General features: G+C 38.6%; 1 protein-coding gene across 2 annotated transcripts in view; it reads right to left on the bottom strand.

Annotated features, from left to right (window-relative positions):
- Positions 1-10,617, bottom strand: part of LOC129768704 (heat shock 70 kDa protein 4L) — a 36,645-nt gene extending 26,028 nt beyond the window's left edge. For both annotated transcript variants that reach the window (XM_055770508.1, XM_055770509.1), the window contains exon 1: positions 10,245-10,617. In XM_055770508.1, the coding sequence (XP_055626483.1) occupies positions 10,245-10,351 (107 nt within the window). In that variant the 5' untranslated portion in view covers positions 10,352-10,617. The remainder of the gene's footprint in view (positions 1-10,244) is intronic.
- Between the last annotated feature and the right edge of the window lie 7,688 nt (positions 10,618-18,305).

Here is an 18,305-nt window from a genome sequence, read left to right as displayed (position 1 = left end):
ATTGATTTTAATATTTGAAGACTCAATTAATTTGTTTCAGCTTTGATGCTATGTCCAACAGTAGTATCACAGATACACTTATACTAAACGTTTTACGATGCATGATCGGCTATTGCAATGGAATTTCGCAGTGCAACCAATATTTCGAATAATATCATGTACATTCGAATGCATACCGCATTTCGAATCGTCTTTTGTTGTTGTTGAAAGCTTTTTGCTGAGGAGCGTCGAACGACAATGAAGTGTGTTTTTCAATGCAGATGGAGAGGAAGTTTGGATTGAATTGTCCCCAAGGGCTTATCTCAGGGCCTTCCCAGGGCGAATGAACTTAAAAAGTTTGAAGCTCTATAATTCAACAAAAAGAAGAGAAGAGTAACACACCGATTCAACATCGTTTGCGCCCGAAGGTATCATAGCAATTTAAATCGTCGGTAGCATTTCATATAAGTTCTCAAGGCAACCTAGTACACCCACGTTTTTTTACGCGGGTTTTTGCGCGGATTTTCCAATTAACGCGGGTTCCCCAATTAACGCGTGTTTTTTTACGCGGCACTCGCAGAAAAAAATACCAGTGCAATTTCACATCTCTCCCTCAGCTCACATTTCTCTCTTATACTCTCTCTTTCTCTCAGAGCATATCACGGTATTTAGTGCTTGTAACGGAGCTTAGCGCTTATGAAGGAAATCAGTGCCACAACTTATCACGATTCTTACGTGGATTTTAGGTGGGAGCTCACCGGGCGGTACAACTGGACGGGGTTTACGTCTTTCCGTCTACTTAGCTCTGAACGATCCAACAGTGGTACAGCACGTGCATCGGCAGTAGAGTGTACAAATCACTAGGGAACCTCGTCAAATTAACTCTCAGCTCTATCTTGACATACACTGCCCCATATTCGTATTGGATGAGAAACTGGTAATGTACAGATTGATTGTGCTCGTGCAATCTGAACCAGATTTTAATGTAGATTGGCATGATCATATCAGGTTACAGCGTCACAAATAACGTTTTCCAGGAATACTTTCACCATTTCTCGGGTTTCTTCGTAAATGAGACCAGAAATACAGTTGACACCACCACGGCGAGCTAGACTACAGATAGCGGGTTTCGTGATACCCTGGATGTTGTCATGTAGCACCTTGCGATGCGCTTCGCTCCTGCTTTACCGAGTCCTTTGCCTCCCTTGCCGCATCCAGTCAGGTTGGTGGGAAGTGTGTTATTGACGAAAGCACAGAAGTCACGCTAAAAACACAAACGCCTACCGATCTGAGCCTCGAACGAGAATGAAAAATCCACGAATGCTATTTCAATTTATACCAAATTAAATTGCGATATAAGCGCCTCCCATTCGTTCGCGATGCCAATATTTGGCTTGTCGGTAAACGAAATGTACAGAGAATGTGCTGCATATACAACGATAATGTTATTCCAGAGAGATTGAATTGGGCGCAAACAAATGCATATTCACTTAGAGCACATATTGCCGCCACAGCTTGCTTGGACAAACAAAACTGAAACTGAATTCTCGAAAAATCATAGAGCAGGCATATCTATTATCGCAATAGTACCCATTATGGTAAAACGAGTGAGTTTTTTTTTAATTTAGAAAACATCTTATTTTGAAAGGCTCTAATATGATTTTTAAACATCAGAAATCTCTCCTTTATCGATTTTGTTACATGATTGAAATCTAAAGATGAAACGGATATTCGGTAACTATTGGAATCCTGTATATACGGCCGGATATCGGATATTAGAAAAAGAAAACAATAAATTCTCATTCACAGAAGATAAATCATATACGGAACTCGTAATGCTTGCTAAGAGGGTATTCTAAGAGGCACGAATTTCGGAAGTTTTTGGAGCTCCGTAAAAACAAAACAAAGAATATTTTTACTATCCATTATATCATTATTTGTTCATCCATATATTAACAATAAAAACAAAATTGAACAGAGAAAAACAAGAAGTGGGTTATATCTGTTATATAACCGCAAGGTAGACGTAGGACTACCGTTGGATCGGTAATAATTCATTTGAAATTGCATCTGAATCAATTTTTAATGCATGAATGAATGAATATTTTGAGAGATTGCTGAAAGTTTTTCTTGTTAGTGTGTGGGTGGATGAGTATAAGTATGGAATTGTTATTAACATAAAATTCAACTCTTTCGAACTTGTTGGTGTTCCCGAAACAAACCGATGGAATTTGAGTGGTATTGTAAAAGCAACTGAACATGTTTGATACATGATTCACTTTTGTTTTCGTGAGAATAACACGACATTTTTCATGATCACTCCATGCGCAGAATAGAAACTGAGAGCGCCATTTCATGGTGAAAACGAAATAAAGTCTTATAACCTTGTATAAAATTCATTTCGTTTTTATCGTGATGTGGCCATTTTTCATATGCTATTGGATTGCATCACGAGAACACCAAGTCGAATGCGTAAATGGGTGCGAATATTCCTTCGCTCGGACGCATTCACACGCAAACAATTTTTTATGATTGTTCCATGCGAAAGCAGAACAGAAACTGACGCGAGTAAAAGTATTCACTATGGTTTCTCGAACACTAATGCAAGCGAGCAAAAGAAATCACAGCTTGCATGTATTCGCTATGAAGGTTTCTCCAGGTGCCTAGATTTTGCGTCCGTGTTCGGGAACACATTGCGATCACCAATCATCATCAATCAGCTAGATTGTTATGATTTCAATAGCTTGCTTTCAAAGCAATTTTGCAAAGCAAAAAGCTATTGAAACGATTTTTTGGACCAATAAGTGACAATCATATAATTCGTTGACATTTTATCTTTCGAATGAAGTGATTATTATACCACTCCATTCAGCCGGTAAAGAGGTATTAACCTTCAAAATCTTGCTTTCCAGCGTCATTTCTCGGTTTCAAAACATTGAACTTACACCCTGGTACAGAAATGAAAGACGTAGTCCTACGACAAATATTCATAACTAGAATAGATAAGAGTTGATGAAGCGATTCCAGCGTTTCTGATTATCTGAAACAAACAATTGAACCGATTCTGAACCATTAAAGTTGTCACTATCGCATGAACCTCGAACAACAGGGACGAATGACCATCGGGTTAAAATCCCTTAAAACCAAAAACTGAACTGAACTGTACCTCGGACAAGTCAAAAATTTTTAAAATTTCTATCAAATTCTATCTCGAGTTTTTACGAGAAAGAAATTGAACAAATATATAAAAATGATGCTTTTGTTCTTCGAAAATTGGCACGAGCTTCCCAGATAACACGAAATGAGCTATCCTGATTTCTTCGTGATCTTTATTTTCATTCTTCCTGATTTTTGAAGATTTTGGTTGCATTTCCATTATTTTATCCTCTTCCGTGCTTGACTGTAGCCTGCAAATGATGTTCCTGTAATCTTTCATCATCCTTCCGCCACACTCTTTCGTGCCGCATCTTGTTGATCAGCTCAGATTTCGATTCGTCAGTCCAAAGTACTTTTTTCCAAGTCGTCATCATATTTCCGGGCGAGTTTCAACAGTTTCAGTTTATTTTTCTTGATGATAAACGGACGTTTTTGTAAAAATGCCCTTGAGTCTGCGGCGAACAATTCTGGTCGATACTGCCAACGAGAGGTTTTCCTGAATTACTTTGACTGATACTTTTGAAGATTTCTTCACTTCCCGGATGATTCGTTGATCCGTCCGGCTATAGGTCTTCCGACGACGACCTCTTCCGGATCTGTCAACAAACAAACCGTAAGCACTATGCTTGTGACAAATTTCATGGACTGCTCCCCAGCTTATTCTGAAAATCCATGCAATCTTCCGTTGTGAAATCTGCTACAAATGATCCTGAACAACAAGATTTCAGACTTGCACGCTGATTTTCTTTCCACCCATTTTGATTTTGTTGAAAATTGTGTAGATAACAACAATCAACTTTTATGTGCCAACGTAAACAACACTTTGTTTATATCGCATCAACTGAATTACTGAAAAAATTGTAAATAATATCACACACACTTTTTGTTCATTGAGCACGCTTCCCATATGATCAATATTTATTAGGTGCACATTCCTTCAATTTGAAACAAAAAAGTAGCGCTTATCGCATGGCTTTTTTTTAGAAAGCTCTCATTTCTATTATATGAAGAAAATCGGTACTTTCGTATTAGCGTCACTGGAGCCGAAATACAATAGATAGCATTTTTGTTCGCACTGAAATATAAATGATATATTTCAAAGCAAAACTTAACCGGGCAAACGTATGCCGTCAGACGCTTGCTAACGCTCGGCCGGACTTAACTAAAGGATCGTCTCCTATGTTTCAAACTGACCGGGCAATCGATGGAACACAGGTTTGTTTGCGAAAGGCCGCCGCTTCCGACGGCGGGTCAGCGGCCGACTCGGCGGCTTAGTGCCGCCTCTGTTCCTTATCCTCGATTGATGGGTTCTACGTCCCCATTACGTTGACCTCAGAATAAATTTAATTAAAAAAAACCAATTCATAATGAAAATTGCGCTCCGGTGGCGCTTATACTTAAATACCCCAAATCCCAAAAACGCATTTTCGTAGCACTAAAAATGACAAAACACTGCATACAACGAGGCAACAACAATGCGTATGATACTGATTATCTTGATCGTGAGGCTACCTAAATTTTAAAGCTCAGCTTTAGAGCTTATGTTAGTTTCGTCGTTGGAAAGCCTCCTCCAACTGCAGTGTACTTGTGCAAAGAATTTCATCGATGTCCATTGCTTTGAAAACTCAGTGCTTTAAAGTTCCGTCTAGTTTAGACATTTGGAATCCTCACTGTCTGAATGGAGCCAATAGTATCGGAACCATGCGAAGAAGCGGATTATTCGGTTCGCTTCACAGTGTTTACACTGGAACAACCCTCACTAGCTGCCAAGTTAACTCATTTTAAGCCAGGTGTTCGAAAAATCGAACAACATCATTGATAATGTTTCATGGCTTTGGAATGCAACCATATGGCAATGTTTTAAGATCAAACGATAGCTTAGTCTATTAGCTACCACTTACAATCAATTTCATTCAATCTTGTATAACTTTATGTGGCAATAAATTCGGTTTAAATCAACTAAGTGCGAAAAGTACATAACCACACATAACCTAACAAAAAACAAAATCTTATAAAATTCAAAAGTATGTAATTTCTACAGTATTACTTTGATAAAAGATCACACATTGTGATGTACGAAAAAAACATTGGATTGAACTTCCTACGAGAACAAAAAAGTTAGGTTTTGGCCAATATTTTTGTTTGGTGATTTTTCGATTTTTTGTCATTTTCCGGAAAACGGAAGAACGGAAAAAATTTTTTTTTCAAGTATGGGGTTTCTCTAACGCCAATAATCAAAATTACTCCTATTGCTTTTGTTAAAAAAAAACTTTTTTACAGTTTGGTCGTTAATGGGTTAAGAGAGTTGGTGCTCAATCAATCAGTAGTGAAATGTTACACGTAAAAAGGGATCCGCGTTAACTCTAACTCAGTTCTAGATCCACAACGGCTGTTGTTCAACAGAGTAGTTTCAGACTTCGTCTCCCACAATTCAGGAAATAAAGTTCAGTAACATTTTATTATACAGTAGAACCCCGATTATACGCGAGCGGATGATCCACGATGCGGTTTATCCGCGAAAGCGAGTTTCACAGTAATTCTATAGGGTTTCCCGAAATTTGTCAGTGAGAGGTGGGAGCTTGCTCTCTTATTTTTTGTCATGACTTACACATTATCTGACCACTGGTGTACATCCCCTCACAAATAGATGGTTTAATGATTTCTATATTAATAAAACATACTTTTCGCGTTGAAATAATCTTTTTTCGTGTTTGCACTTCATTTTTAGTCCTTTATCGCGTTATCCGCGATTTTCGTTATGCGCGGTGACCTAGCCAGACTATTTCGCGGATAATCGGTGTTCTACTGCACTTATTAGTAATTTTCATTGATATCATTAGGGCAGTAAAGTGCATGTGCCTGTTGATATAATGAACGAAAACAACGAATAAATACTCATAGCACTTGAAGTCAATACAATAACCATGGACCACGGAATCATCCAACAGGTAATATAGGTTTTCCTGGGATACTTTGACTGAATCAGTGAAAAACATTCACATTATAAGCGAACGAGAGTGTGGGCTGCTACAACTTGTGATGCATCACGAGTTGAGCGAAACGGGCGGTGGTTGTTACTCCGATACTGAAAAAGTTTGAATAAAAAATGCACCCGAGGAGAAATTTTCAGAATGTATTCCAAACGTGAAACTATATTTTTACATCCATCCCACTGCATACAACGAGGCAACAACAATACAAATAATATTTGAATGCCAGTGCGAACAATAAAAATGCTATCTATTGTATTTCGGCTCCGGTGACGCTTATACGAAAATACCAGAAAATCCATCGAAACTATGAATAAATTGAACGCGAATAGGAGTCTGGGTCAAATCAGATCAAAATGCCATGATATTCTAACCAGAGACAGTAGCAATGTTTGATTCTGTTACTATTTTTATATGATCATACGGAGACAGTAACAACGCATTGAACAACGAGATGAACTCTTTAAATACTTCAAACAAAAAATCCTTGGAGTGTTTGTTGACCACAAACTTAGTTTCCCCCGTCATTTCGAGGAAGTGAGGAAGAGCTGTGCCACCCGTATGAATCTGTTAAAAACCATTTCCAAACCGCACCGGAGCAACAACAGAAATATCCGGCTACGGGTGGCCAAAGCTATCATCAGCAGCCGCCTCAAGTATAATTTGAACTGACGTGTTTGGCTGGAGACAAGCTCCCAAAAACTCTGGCACCGATCTACAACAAAGTACTACGGTCTGTCTCCGGTCTCCTGCCATCAACACCAGCTGCCTCTGTCTGCGCTTAAATTGGAGAACCTCCTTTCGATCTAATCACAGACTCGGCGATCGTAGTCAGGACTGCCAGTTTCTTGTCGAAAACCAGCGGTAGAGGGGAGACCCACCTGACCGCCATTAGCAACACGATCCTGCAGCGGGTGGCACATTCCAACCTCCCCCTGGTGGCAAAACAATCCTGGTTTGGTGCGAACGACTGGAGGTTCCCAACTGTTGTTGTCGAGAACGGCATTAGGGACAACTTTCGAGCCGGGGCGAGCTCGATCGGTCTGCTAGAATATTTCAAGGCCATCATAGCAGAAAAATACCGTCTCCACGAGATCAGATACTCGGACTGCTCAAAAGGACCATCGGGAGTTGGATTTGAGGTAAGCGATAATAATAATAGTCTGATTTCCAGCAAGAAACTGGCGGACATCTGCCAGGTCTTCTCGACCGAAGTGGCCGGCATCTTCGAGGCAACTACAACTCCATCTTCCGAGCCGTTGTTGGTCGTCTCCGATTCGGCAAGCGCCATAGATGCCATCGGTGCGACCAGGTCCAAACATCCATGGGTACAGGCCATCAGGAAGTACATATTGCCCGACACTTGCTCATGTGGGTCCCCGGACACAACGGCATCGCAGGGAATGAAGCAGCCGACTGGTTTGCCGGAATCGGTCACACCAGACCGTTCTTCACTCGGGATGTGCCGCTTGACGATGTGAAGTTGTGGATCACCAACTCTTTCCGCACATTTTGGACCGAAAGGTGGTTTGCAGAGAGGGGGCAGTTCATCAGAAAAGTCAAGGGCACGATTGCCTGGTTTGACGATGTTAAAGGAATGAGAGAACAACGAATCCTGTCCAGACTGAGGACCGGTCACTGCTAGAGGTGTGCAAATCAGCTCATCATGATGAACAGCTCTGATCATATCAGCTCATCTAAATGAGCTGTTCTTTATGAACAGCTCTTCAGCTCAGTTGTCAGTGCCGACTTTCAATTTGGGTCCCAAACTCGATAGCCACGAAGCCAGTTTGAAAATGTTAAAATTCAAATGAAATTTTTCACACCATATTATTAATTACTTGAAACACGTATTCCAGACTATTATTTATAACAGACTCGGCGAGTACAACATTTCCGACATTTTTACTGAGGCTTTACATTACAATAGAAAGTTTTCTTCAAAAAAAAAAAAAATCTTATGAGATTTTTGCACCGCCTGCAAACAAAGTGTTTTTCATTGAAATAGAATACTCATTTGATACACAGAAGTTAATTTTCATTAATAATTTGAATTTTGAAAACGTGTTCATTCTGCCTGAGAGCCAATTATTATTTTTGGCGCCCCCTAAACTGGTAAACAAAGCTCAATGCCGTCAACGCGAATATAACAGTTGAAAAGACGAGGGACAAATGAAACTAAACTGATGTATAACACGAAGAGCGAGAGACGGTCAGTTCATTTGAATCGTACAGCTCACACACTCTCTTCAATTCTACAGCTCTTTTCTCTCCTTCATCATCATCAAAGTGAGCTGAAGAGCTGTTTGATTTTTTTTGCGAGCTGTTCCGTGTCAACTCACTTCAAAGAGTCGATTCTTCGGAACAGCTCATGAGCGGATGGCACATCTCTAGTCACTGCTCGGTCTCACACGGATTCAATAGAGGACCCTTCCATCTACTCTGCGACTTCTGCCAAATCCACAACTCCTTCGAGCACTTCTTGTGTGGTTGCCCGAAATTTGATGATCTACGAGACTTTCATGGAATCAGCGGGAGTGTAAGAGACATCTTGAGGGACGATCCAGCAAGAGCAGCGCTTGTCTGCTACCTAAAAGATGCCGAACTATTTTTTAAGATCTATCATCTGAACAATGGATCAGACAAGTAGTTCCTTGTTCCTTCCCCTCCACGATGAATGGGAATAAGAACACTTCGGCATCTTCAACGACACGGCTTCCTCTACACTGGCCTGGAGCCATGGGTCGAGGACATCCTTGCCATCTGGTCCAACAAGCAAACAGCAAGTTCTTCGTTAAGTTATGTTTCGCAAAATGATTTATATGTGTTTAATTTTTACATCCAATTCTTATGTGATAATTTCATGTTCCATCTGTTCCCAACGAAACCTTGCGGCAATGCCGTCGATAAAGAGGCGAACCAGCCCAGGAGGCTGAAAACCTCTCAAATAAAGAATTAAAAAAAACTTCAAACATTCAATTGAATTTACATCCATACAGCGACGAATGTCGCACTATCGATCGTTTCCTCCTATATTAAGTTCAATTTCCTATGTCGTTATGCTGCAATGCACACATCATGACCTGGCCTCCGTTCTCTTTCTCTCGCTTCCCTTCTCGCAAATCAATTTACCTAAATGTCCATTATGAAGGAAATAAACGGTTGGCTGACTCAACTTACAAATGATGCGGTACCGTGCACAGCTTGAAATTCCACAAAAATAAGTGGATATGCTAAAACAGTGCTTCGTGGTCTGTTTTGGAACCCTTCGATCTAGTTTGTGTTTAGGAAAATGAATCGGTCTAATCGGGCGTTTGAAACATTGTTCATGAAAATGTTGAGCTGATGTGGTGACGAACCTTTTAGTGGTTTCTCGAAAAATTACATGAGTCAGAAAATCCGAAATTTCTGGAAGCGAAAGTGGCAATAAACTTCCATCCATGGTAACCATACCCAACCCACTGTTTTCACATTATTTTTCGATCAAAAAACATCTCGTGCCATTCACGTTTTCAATCAGGTGATAAGTCAAATTTTGCAATATGTGGGATTCCGTAAGCACGTAAACTCAGATGAAGCACAATCAATTTGCGCCCAGAGATATGTGCGTTCTGCTCGTCCGTCCATCCGTCAGCAGCGAGTCAGCGCAAAACTACACACACAGCTACAACGATTATATTACTGTGCATGGATAGAAGGAAAATCACAAAACGAATCTAGCGCTGGTCAGAACAGAACCCGATCACCGTAAAGCTTTATTTTAAAAAATGTAATTGTTTTCAATCTTTTCGAGAATCAAATTTAGTTCAACTCACGTTTTAAATTTAATGATCGAAACATGACAGCACTGAAAAAATCGATAAAGTATAAGAATTTTCTCGAAACATTTCTAGGTTATGTTAGGAATAAAACAGGAGTATTCCATGAAAATTATTTTTTCAATTTTATAAAGTTAAGTTATACAAATAAGGCTAGGCTTTCATCAAATCCACATAATCATTCCCTTACAAACCGCTACCGATAGGATGTACAATCAACCATTTTTTTTACATAATCTCCACGCTAGCGATGGCTGGACAAGCGAGGTCGCGTTAGAATTTTGTTGTGAACACTACTTACGGGGTGGCTCGCAGGCTGTAATCGTTGGCAATGGTCTCAATTCCACCGGCCTTTGCCACAGCAACATAGCAGGACTCGTTGCCAAAATCTATTCCAATTACAGACATTTTCCGGCTGCCTTGGTTCGAAATTCAGACGAAAATTCCAGGTCTTCTTTCCACCAATCACAATACACAACCTTCCAGCGCTTAAACTTTCTTCGCACTATCGATACGCACTCAAGTTTGGGTTTTCGGAATAACTATTTATGCGTTCCTATTTACTGGATTGTGGGAGGAAAAACGTGCCTTTTGCTTTCTGATTAATCACTCGCGCGATATATTCACGCACAACGATCTTAACTCTGCGGATGAAAAAATTAAACTGGGTGATGATTCCGCTTCGAACACCAGCTGTCAGTGGGCTTTGCGCGAAAACACACGAACACTCACGCAAGAGTTCTCGAAACTCTCGATACATCTCGAAATTTCCGTGACAGTTCGAAAAAATCGAGATGTGTTGTCAACCAAGATGGTGAATAGGGCTCTTGCTACACATACATGCAGAGCATGTGTTGGGCACACATTCGCTTGTTTACATTCGTAGTGTCTATGCAGCAGAAGCGGATTTTTATCAATCGGCGTTCTTGTAGATGATTTAAATAGAGTTACGGTCATTCTAATAGTGCATAGAGCTAACATGAACTTTGTGAAACAGTTAGGCAAGCTATTTTATGAACAAGAGTTTTTGTGTAACGCATATTATTTAGTTTACTAGCACCTATTTCGCGATGTTCATTGAGCGACTCTCCCATTAGATTGGAATCGAAAAATTGGCAGAAAAAGGATTATCAACATTTTCGCACCTAGATCAAAGTCACAGAGTCTCGAGCTCACGTTTGAATGCTTCCTTGTATTTCCATGAATTGGTCAATCGATGGATTTTTTCCGTTTCCGATAAATTTTCTTATAAACGTATTTAGCTTCTCCGCAGAGCATTCGGGTACTCGGAAATCATATCTGAGAGTTGGTTGATATTTCAGGCTGAAAATGTCCTTAATTTCAACATAATCAACTGCTTTTTTGGCGGAACTAGCCGCCGATTAAGGATATCTGCACACGAATATTCATTATAGTTTATTCTTTCACGAGACCAGCAAAAAGCTTAAAACCTAAATGGGAGCACACTTCACCTAATCCGGCTATACAATCGCAATGTGCAGTTTGCACTATTTCTGTGAAAATTTTTGAATAATCAATCTGCTTCCATTGATATGAATCATGGCCAAAACAGAAATTTCTATTTTTCCCCGTGTGTATGGCTTTGACGCTAAAAGTAAATATTTTTATGTGAAGAAACATATATTCGCATGTTATTCATATAGATTAGCGCGTAATCTTTATAACTATTTCGCTAAAATAATTATTTAAACAAAGCTCAATCTTGTCGCTCCATATAATTCCTATGGAGCGATCACTTTTGCCTGCCCAACAGATCACTAATACATATGCACGCTGCAAGCGCCCTATTGACAGGTGGTTCGTAAATTACACTATTTAGAAAAGATGTATTGGGCACCTTACACGATCAAACTGATTGACAATAAGTGTCTTCAATATCATGACAGCTAGGCTTTCGACATCCGGTCTAACCTCAATCAATATTTTACCACCTTACACGGTCAATATCGCCCTCAACCCGAGACAACGAAAATATCCGCGATGGCTAGTGGCGACATTCGTGTTTGGGATCCAAACTATTCTCCATCAGATTAGAAGGCTAAAAGGCAATTTTCAATTGGTAAAATTTGAATGAAAATATCTACTTGGTATTATTTAATTAGTTGAAGCGCGTAGTCCTAAGGGTGCTCATACACTGTTTGACCGAAGCCAAATATTTGACTCTTTTTGACAGATAAAATTTGGTCAACGTGTACTGATCAAATATATTCTACACAAAACACGACAAGCAAATATTCAATTATTGGATGCCTAAAATATTTTTTCAGTCTGTTCTTCGAACCTGTCGGTACATGGTTAGGTTACCTTGGATATTTCAGTTGATTTTTTTTTCCATGTTCGGTGTTTGATATTGTTTACTACTGTTTAAAATTGAAGAGTGGCAAACAAAATAGTGTTTGTACAAATATCAAATCAAACCTTATCTGTCAAAAAATATCAAATATTTGACCTCCGGGAAAACAGTGTACGGCCACCTTAACTCTAACTTAACCTATTTTATATGAATTTTCAGATATTCCTACTAAAATTTATTATTATTATATAACGTCAGTTTCAGATACAATTTTTGTATGGGATTTTCTCACCACTTGCAGAAAAAAAGTGATTTGCACTCACATAGAATACTAATTTGATTTGGAAAAGTTAATTTTCATTAATAATTTACACTTTAAAACTCGTTTTTCCTTCTCAAAAACACATCATAATACTCGCTTCACAAATACAAACTGATCCTTTCAGTTTCAGGGATGCCAGATTATTTTAGATTGCGAAAATATATGCAAATTATATTATCTGCAAGCAAATGTTTTTATTCGATAAATAAGACTATGACAGTAGAACCCCGATTATCTGTATCTGTATCTGTACCCCAATTATCTGTATCTGTATCTATTTCTGTATTGATAAAACATAGTTTCTATGTTTAAACATCATCCCGACTATTCGTGGATAATCGGGATTCTACTGTAACTTCAATTAACACGTGATTTTTTTTCCCTTGTGATTTTCCCAGATCTTCTCATTCTCCAAATTTTATAGCGGAGTGTGAAGAAACACACAACTTAGACCCCGCTCGCTAGCGCAAAAAATGACATTCACTCTCTCACCATCACATTGTCAGTTTACTTTGAGGTTTCGATTTGTATCGCGAAAAGTACTGTATTTTGCTATTTTAGGTACAGTAATTTACATTTAATGCGACATTCTTCTAATTGGGCAGACCTGTATGCGACACGTTTAGTTAGACATTTTTGTAAACATCGAGTTCGGGCCCAAATTATGGCCCCACATTGAAATTCGCCGCCAGACGTCGACGCTGTACCACTCTCATCTTCAATGTCCAATTACAGGTCAAATCGCCTCCAATGCGACACTGAGTGGTTCCTCAGCATGTCGCATTAAATGTAAATTACTGTATCAGTTTTCCAAACCAAAAGCTTTCATTTATGATTCCTACAATTTCATAAGTTTATGAATTTTAATTGCAATCGCAAAAAAGACTAACAAACATTAAATGTCCGCTTGCAAATCTGGCAACTCAGTCTGGAAGTCCGTGAGGTAAAACGTCATCATCATGCATCCATATGAAATGTCACGATATTGATGCCCGAAAATCAGAAAATCCGGATTTCTGCGTTGTCGGCCATGTTCAGCTGTCATTATGCTCTCAAATGTCATCATATTGTCAATAAATTTGACCGTGTAAGGTCCGCTTATGAGTGGCAAGACCAATTGGCGATCTAACGTACAAATCTACACCTAGGCGGCGCTGCGGTGAAAGTGATGATGGTTTTAAATTTTGCCATGTGAGCTTATGGAAGGTTTGAAGTTCTTTCCACAATTTACAATGTTATAATCATAAAAAAAAAATTGATTGCGATGAGTTTGTAAGAAATTTAATTCTGCGCAATTTTATATATAACATGTTATTTATTTACCTCCTTCAGTAGTGAAATCTATAAAAATGTTGACAATGGTTGAATTAAAGGAGGAAATTCGAGAGTACAATCAAACAAAAGTAGAAAAATGCACGATTCCTGCATGGGAGAACTACCTTGGAAAGCCCGGAAGTAAAATATACGTGATTTGTTTTTTGAGTTTTAGGTTACATTAGCATCATTTTCTTAGTTCAAAAACAAAATCCAGATGTCTCACCGATCGTTTACGTTTTGCGTTAGATCGCCAATTGACGAATTTATGTTGGATTTACAACCAGATGGCGCAGCGAGTAAAATGAGGATGTTTTGTTTTTTTTTTGGTATGAAATTCGTTCAAATTTTCTGGACAAATAAGAATTTATCTTCAAATTTCTCGGTTCCATGTATTCTTTCCACGCTGAAAAAATTAGAAAATCATCATTTTACAATGTGCTACGTATATTACGAGGAATGGCTTGTTATAAGTATTGTAACTTTAATTTTTTTCAACTAGGTAAACGATGAATAGGGTGTTTTGCGCTAAAAATACTGCAAATCCTTCTCGTATCGACCCCTACATAATCAATGATATCAGCCAATTTGATATGATATCGATTTTATCGCAAATATCCATAGTATCAATAACCGGTATGCATTATCAAACTTCAAATTTTCGAAGTTTATCTATGACTTTGGTCAAATCGCGTGTTGAAACCGTCGTAAATATACAAAACTCCAACTTTCTTACCATATACTGACGACATTCAATGGCTGAAATGAATCTAATTTGAAATAAAATGAATAATCACCACCGAATATTGCTTTTCAGTGCGTAAAATAAACAAACACCCTCACTTTTGTGGTTCTTAGTTCTAATGTAGATGTCGCATGAGCTGATTCAGCTTTGCGTAAATTCGTCAATAGACAAAAATACCTACAAATCTACACCTAGGCGGCGCTGCGATGAAAGTGATGATGGTTTTAAATTTTGCAATGTGAGTTTATGGAAAGTTTGTAGTTCTTTCCATAAAGTACAATGTTGTAATCATAAAAGTTTATTTGACTGCGAAAAGTTTAGAAGAAATTTAATCCTGCGCAATTTTTAATACAGGGTTTTCCATTTCGGGCTTCCGAAAGTATACAGCCCTGCGCTGACAACCGTTTGACATAGCTGTCAACCAAAGCATCATATCGTTAGTTGAATGTCTGCCATTTTACAATATGGATCGTTTTAGCATCGCACAACGTGTTAATTTTGATAAATTATACTATAACAATGATGAAAAACCGGCAAATGTTTTTCGAGCATTACGGACGGATTTTGGTCTTCATGGTCGGCCTACAGAGCACACAATCGCTAATGTAGTGCGTAAATTCGAACAAACTGGATCCGTAGCGGATATTGTGAAACCTGTGCATCATCGTAATGTGCGTTCGGCCGAAAATATTGCTGCTGTTGCTGCCAGTGTGGAGGATGACCCGAATGTTTCGATTACACGGCGTGCTCAGCAATTGGGCTTGTCAAACACATCATTGTGGCGAATTTTGCATTTGGACTTGCACCTGCACCATGGAATGCGTCGGGCATACGTCGATTGGGTGAACGAACAACAGCAGCAAAATGCTGAATTTTCGCATCAAATTTTCTTCAGCGATGAGACACATTTCGAGCTCGGTGGCTATGTGAATACCCAAAATTTCCGTATATGGGGCTCAGAAAATCCACACGTGATTGTTGAGAGGCCATTGCATCCGCCAAAAGTCACTGTTTGGTGCGCTTTATGGTCTGGTGGAGTCATCGGGCCGTATCTCTTTGAAAATGAGGACGGCGAGACCGTAACTCTGAATGGTGAGCGCTATGACCGCATGTTAACCGATTTTTTTTTGCCACAAATTGAAGATATGGATACGGATGACATGTGGTTTCAGCAGGTCGGCGCCACGTGCCACACAACACGACCGAACATGGCCATATTGCGAACGAAATTTGAGGCATAATTTCGCGTTTTGGTGATGCCAATTGGCCGTCCAGATCATGCGATTTGAACCCGCTAGACTTTTTTTTGTGGGGTTATGCGAAAGACCGTGTCTATGCCAACTCTCCGCAAACTCTTGAACATTTGAAAGAAAACATTCGTGAAGTTATGACCGAGATACCGCCCCATATGTGCCGAAAAGTCATCGAAAATTACCTGTTCTGGATCAAGGTGTGCGAGGAAGCCCTAGGTGGACATTCGAATGATGCTGTATTTCACACATAATGGCATAAACCAAATTTTAATTTGAAATAAAAGTTTCATCGAAATTCGAATTCTAAGTGTGTTTTATTTCAATTTACTTTCGGAATTTAAAGTTGGAAAACCCTGTATAACATGTTATTTTCTTACCTCTTTCAGTAGTGAAAACCGTATAAATATTGACTATGGTTGAATCAAAAAAGGAAATTCGAGAGCACAATCAAAGACAAGTTGAAACATGCATGGTTCCTGCATGTGAGAACTACCCAGCAAACATCAAATCGTATAATTTTGCACGTGCCAAGTCTTACAAGAAATCCGAATAAATCATAATCGCATATAATATCAATCAAAGTATGTATCGTGTATATTTGAAATCGCATAAAATGTAAAAACTCGATTTTATATACCATTATCAAATTAAGTCGCAATTCGGTATAATAAACATCAATTTTATGATGTACATTGTCGTAAAATATATTTAATCCGCATCATATGCGTATATTACGCTGATGCAGTTTGTGTGTCGTATAAGCGTATAATTTAAATCGATTCAGTACTGTAGTAAATCGTGTTGCATGCTGAAGAAAATCATGAAACAGTAAATCATATTAGATCCTAATAAAGGACATATTACATCATATTGAAATGTCAATGAAATGCTGATGCACTCGAAAGTTTTAACCGCTGTTGAATTAAATTTCAGATAGCCGCGCGAGATAACTGGTGAATGATAATCCAGACGACCGGAGTTCGAACCCATATCGGAGCAGTTTTCACCAAACATAAATCTGTGCCATTTTCAACATTCATATTCCACTCCCAACACAAGTCAATCAAACAATTATTATTTCTACAAACATGAATACTCATATATAAAAATGGCGATTCGTGAGGCTATAATAAACATTAAATCGTATAACAAGCGTATATATAACATCATATGCCCTAAAATTTGTCATAATCGCATATAATATCAATCAAAGTATGTATCGTGTATATTTGAAATCGCATAAAATGTAAAAACTCGATTTTATATACCATTATCAAATTAAGTCGTAATTCGGTATAATAAACATCAATTTTATGATGTACATTGTCGTAAAATATATTTAATCCGCATCATATGCGTATATTACGCTGATGCAGCTTGTGTGTCGTATAAGCGTATAATTTAAATCGATTCAGTACTATAGTAAATCGTTGTAATATGATCACGCTTAAACCCAACTCATCAATATTCAAGACCTCTAAGGCAATAAACCACCCCCGAGGGCGCTGGGCGATATAAACATAAAATGTGATACGATACCCGAGCCAGCAATCTGGCCCAAGGGTTCGTTTACTATTTATGATTGTATAACTCGACGCGCACCAAGGGCAGCGGCGAGTTTGTCTTCCTTCCGCCCCGCTTCCATGCTGAAGAAAGTCATGAAACAGTAAATCAGATCCTAATAAAGAACATATTACATCATATTGAAATTTCAATGAAATGCTGATGCACTCGAAAGTTTGCGAGTTTGTCTTCCTTCCGCCCCGCTTCCATGCTGAAGAAAGTCATGAAACAGTAAATCAGATCCTAATAAAGAACATATTACATCATATTGAAATTTCAATGAAATGCTGATGCACTCGAAAGTTTTAACCGCTGTTGAATTAAATTTCAGATAGCCGCGCGAGATAACTGGTGGATGATAATCCAGACGACCGGAGTTCGAACCCATATCGGAGCAGTTTTCACCAAACATCAATCTGTGACATTTTAAACATTCAATTCCACTCCCAACACAAGTCAATCAAACAATTATTATTTCTACAAACATAAATACTCATATATAAAAATGGCGATTCGTGAGGCTATAATAAACATTTCACGAAAATATTTTGCGCCATTTGTTTTTTTTCTATGTCTGTAATAAATCGAATATGAGCAAAAGTCGTATTTGGTGCTTTGACAATTCATGAATATATTCATATTAGATCGCAATTCAATTTCAACATAATCGCTATTATAGCCGGTCAAAGTTGCATATTCATCCAAACAAATTCGGTAGGCCCTTGCCATGTATGTATATGGCCTCCACTTTTGCATGCATATGCCAGTTAGGCGCATTATATGCCAACCAAATTTTAGGGCATCCCAGCAAACATTAAATCGTATAACTTTGCACATGATAAGTTACATAT

The sequence above is a fragment of the Toxorhynchites rutilus genome, chromosome 2, assembly GCF_029784135.1.
Source record: "Toxorhynchites rutilus septentrionalis strain SRP chromosome 2, ASM2978413v1, whole genome shotgun sequence".
NCBI lineage: Eukaryota > Metazoa > Arthropoda > Insecta > Diptera > Culicidae > Toxorhynchites > Toxorhynchites rutilus.
The sequence above is the reverse complement of the archived record's forward strand: the minus strand, read 5'-3'. Positions and strand labels throughout refer to the sequence as shown.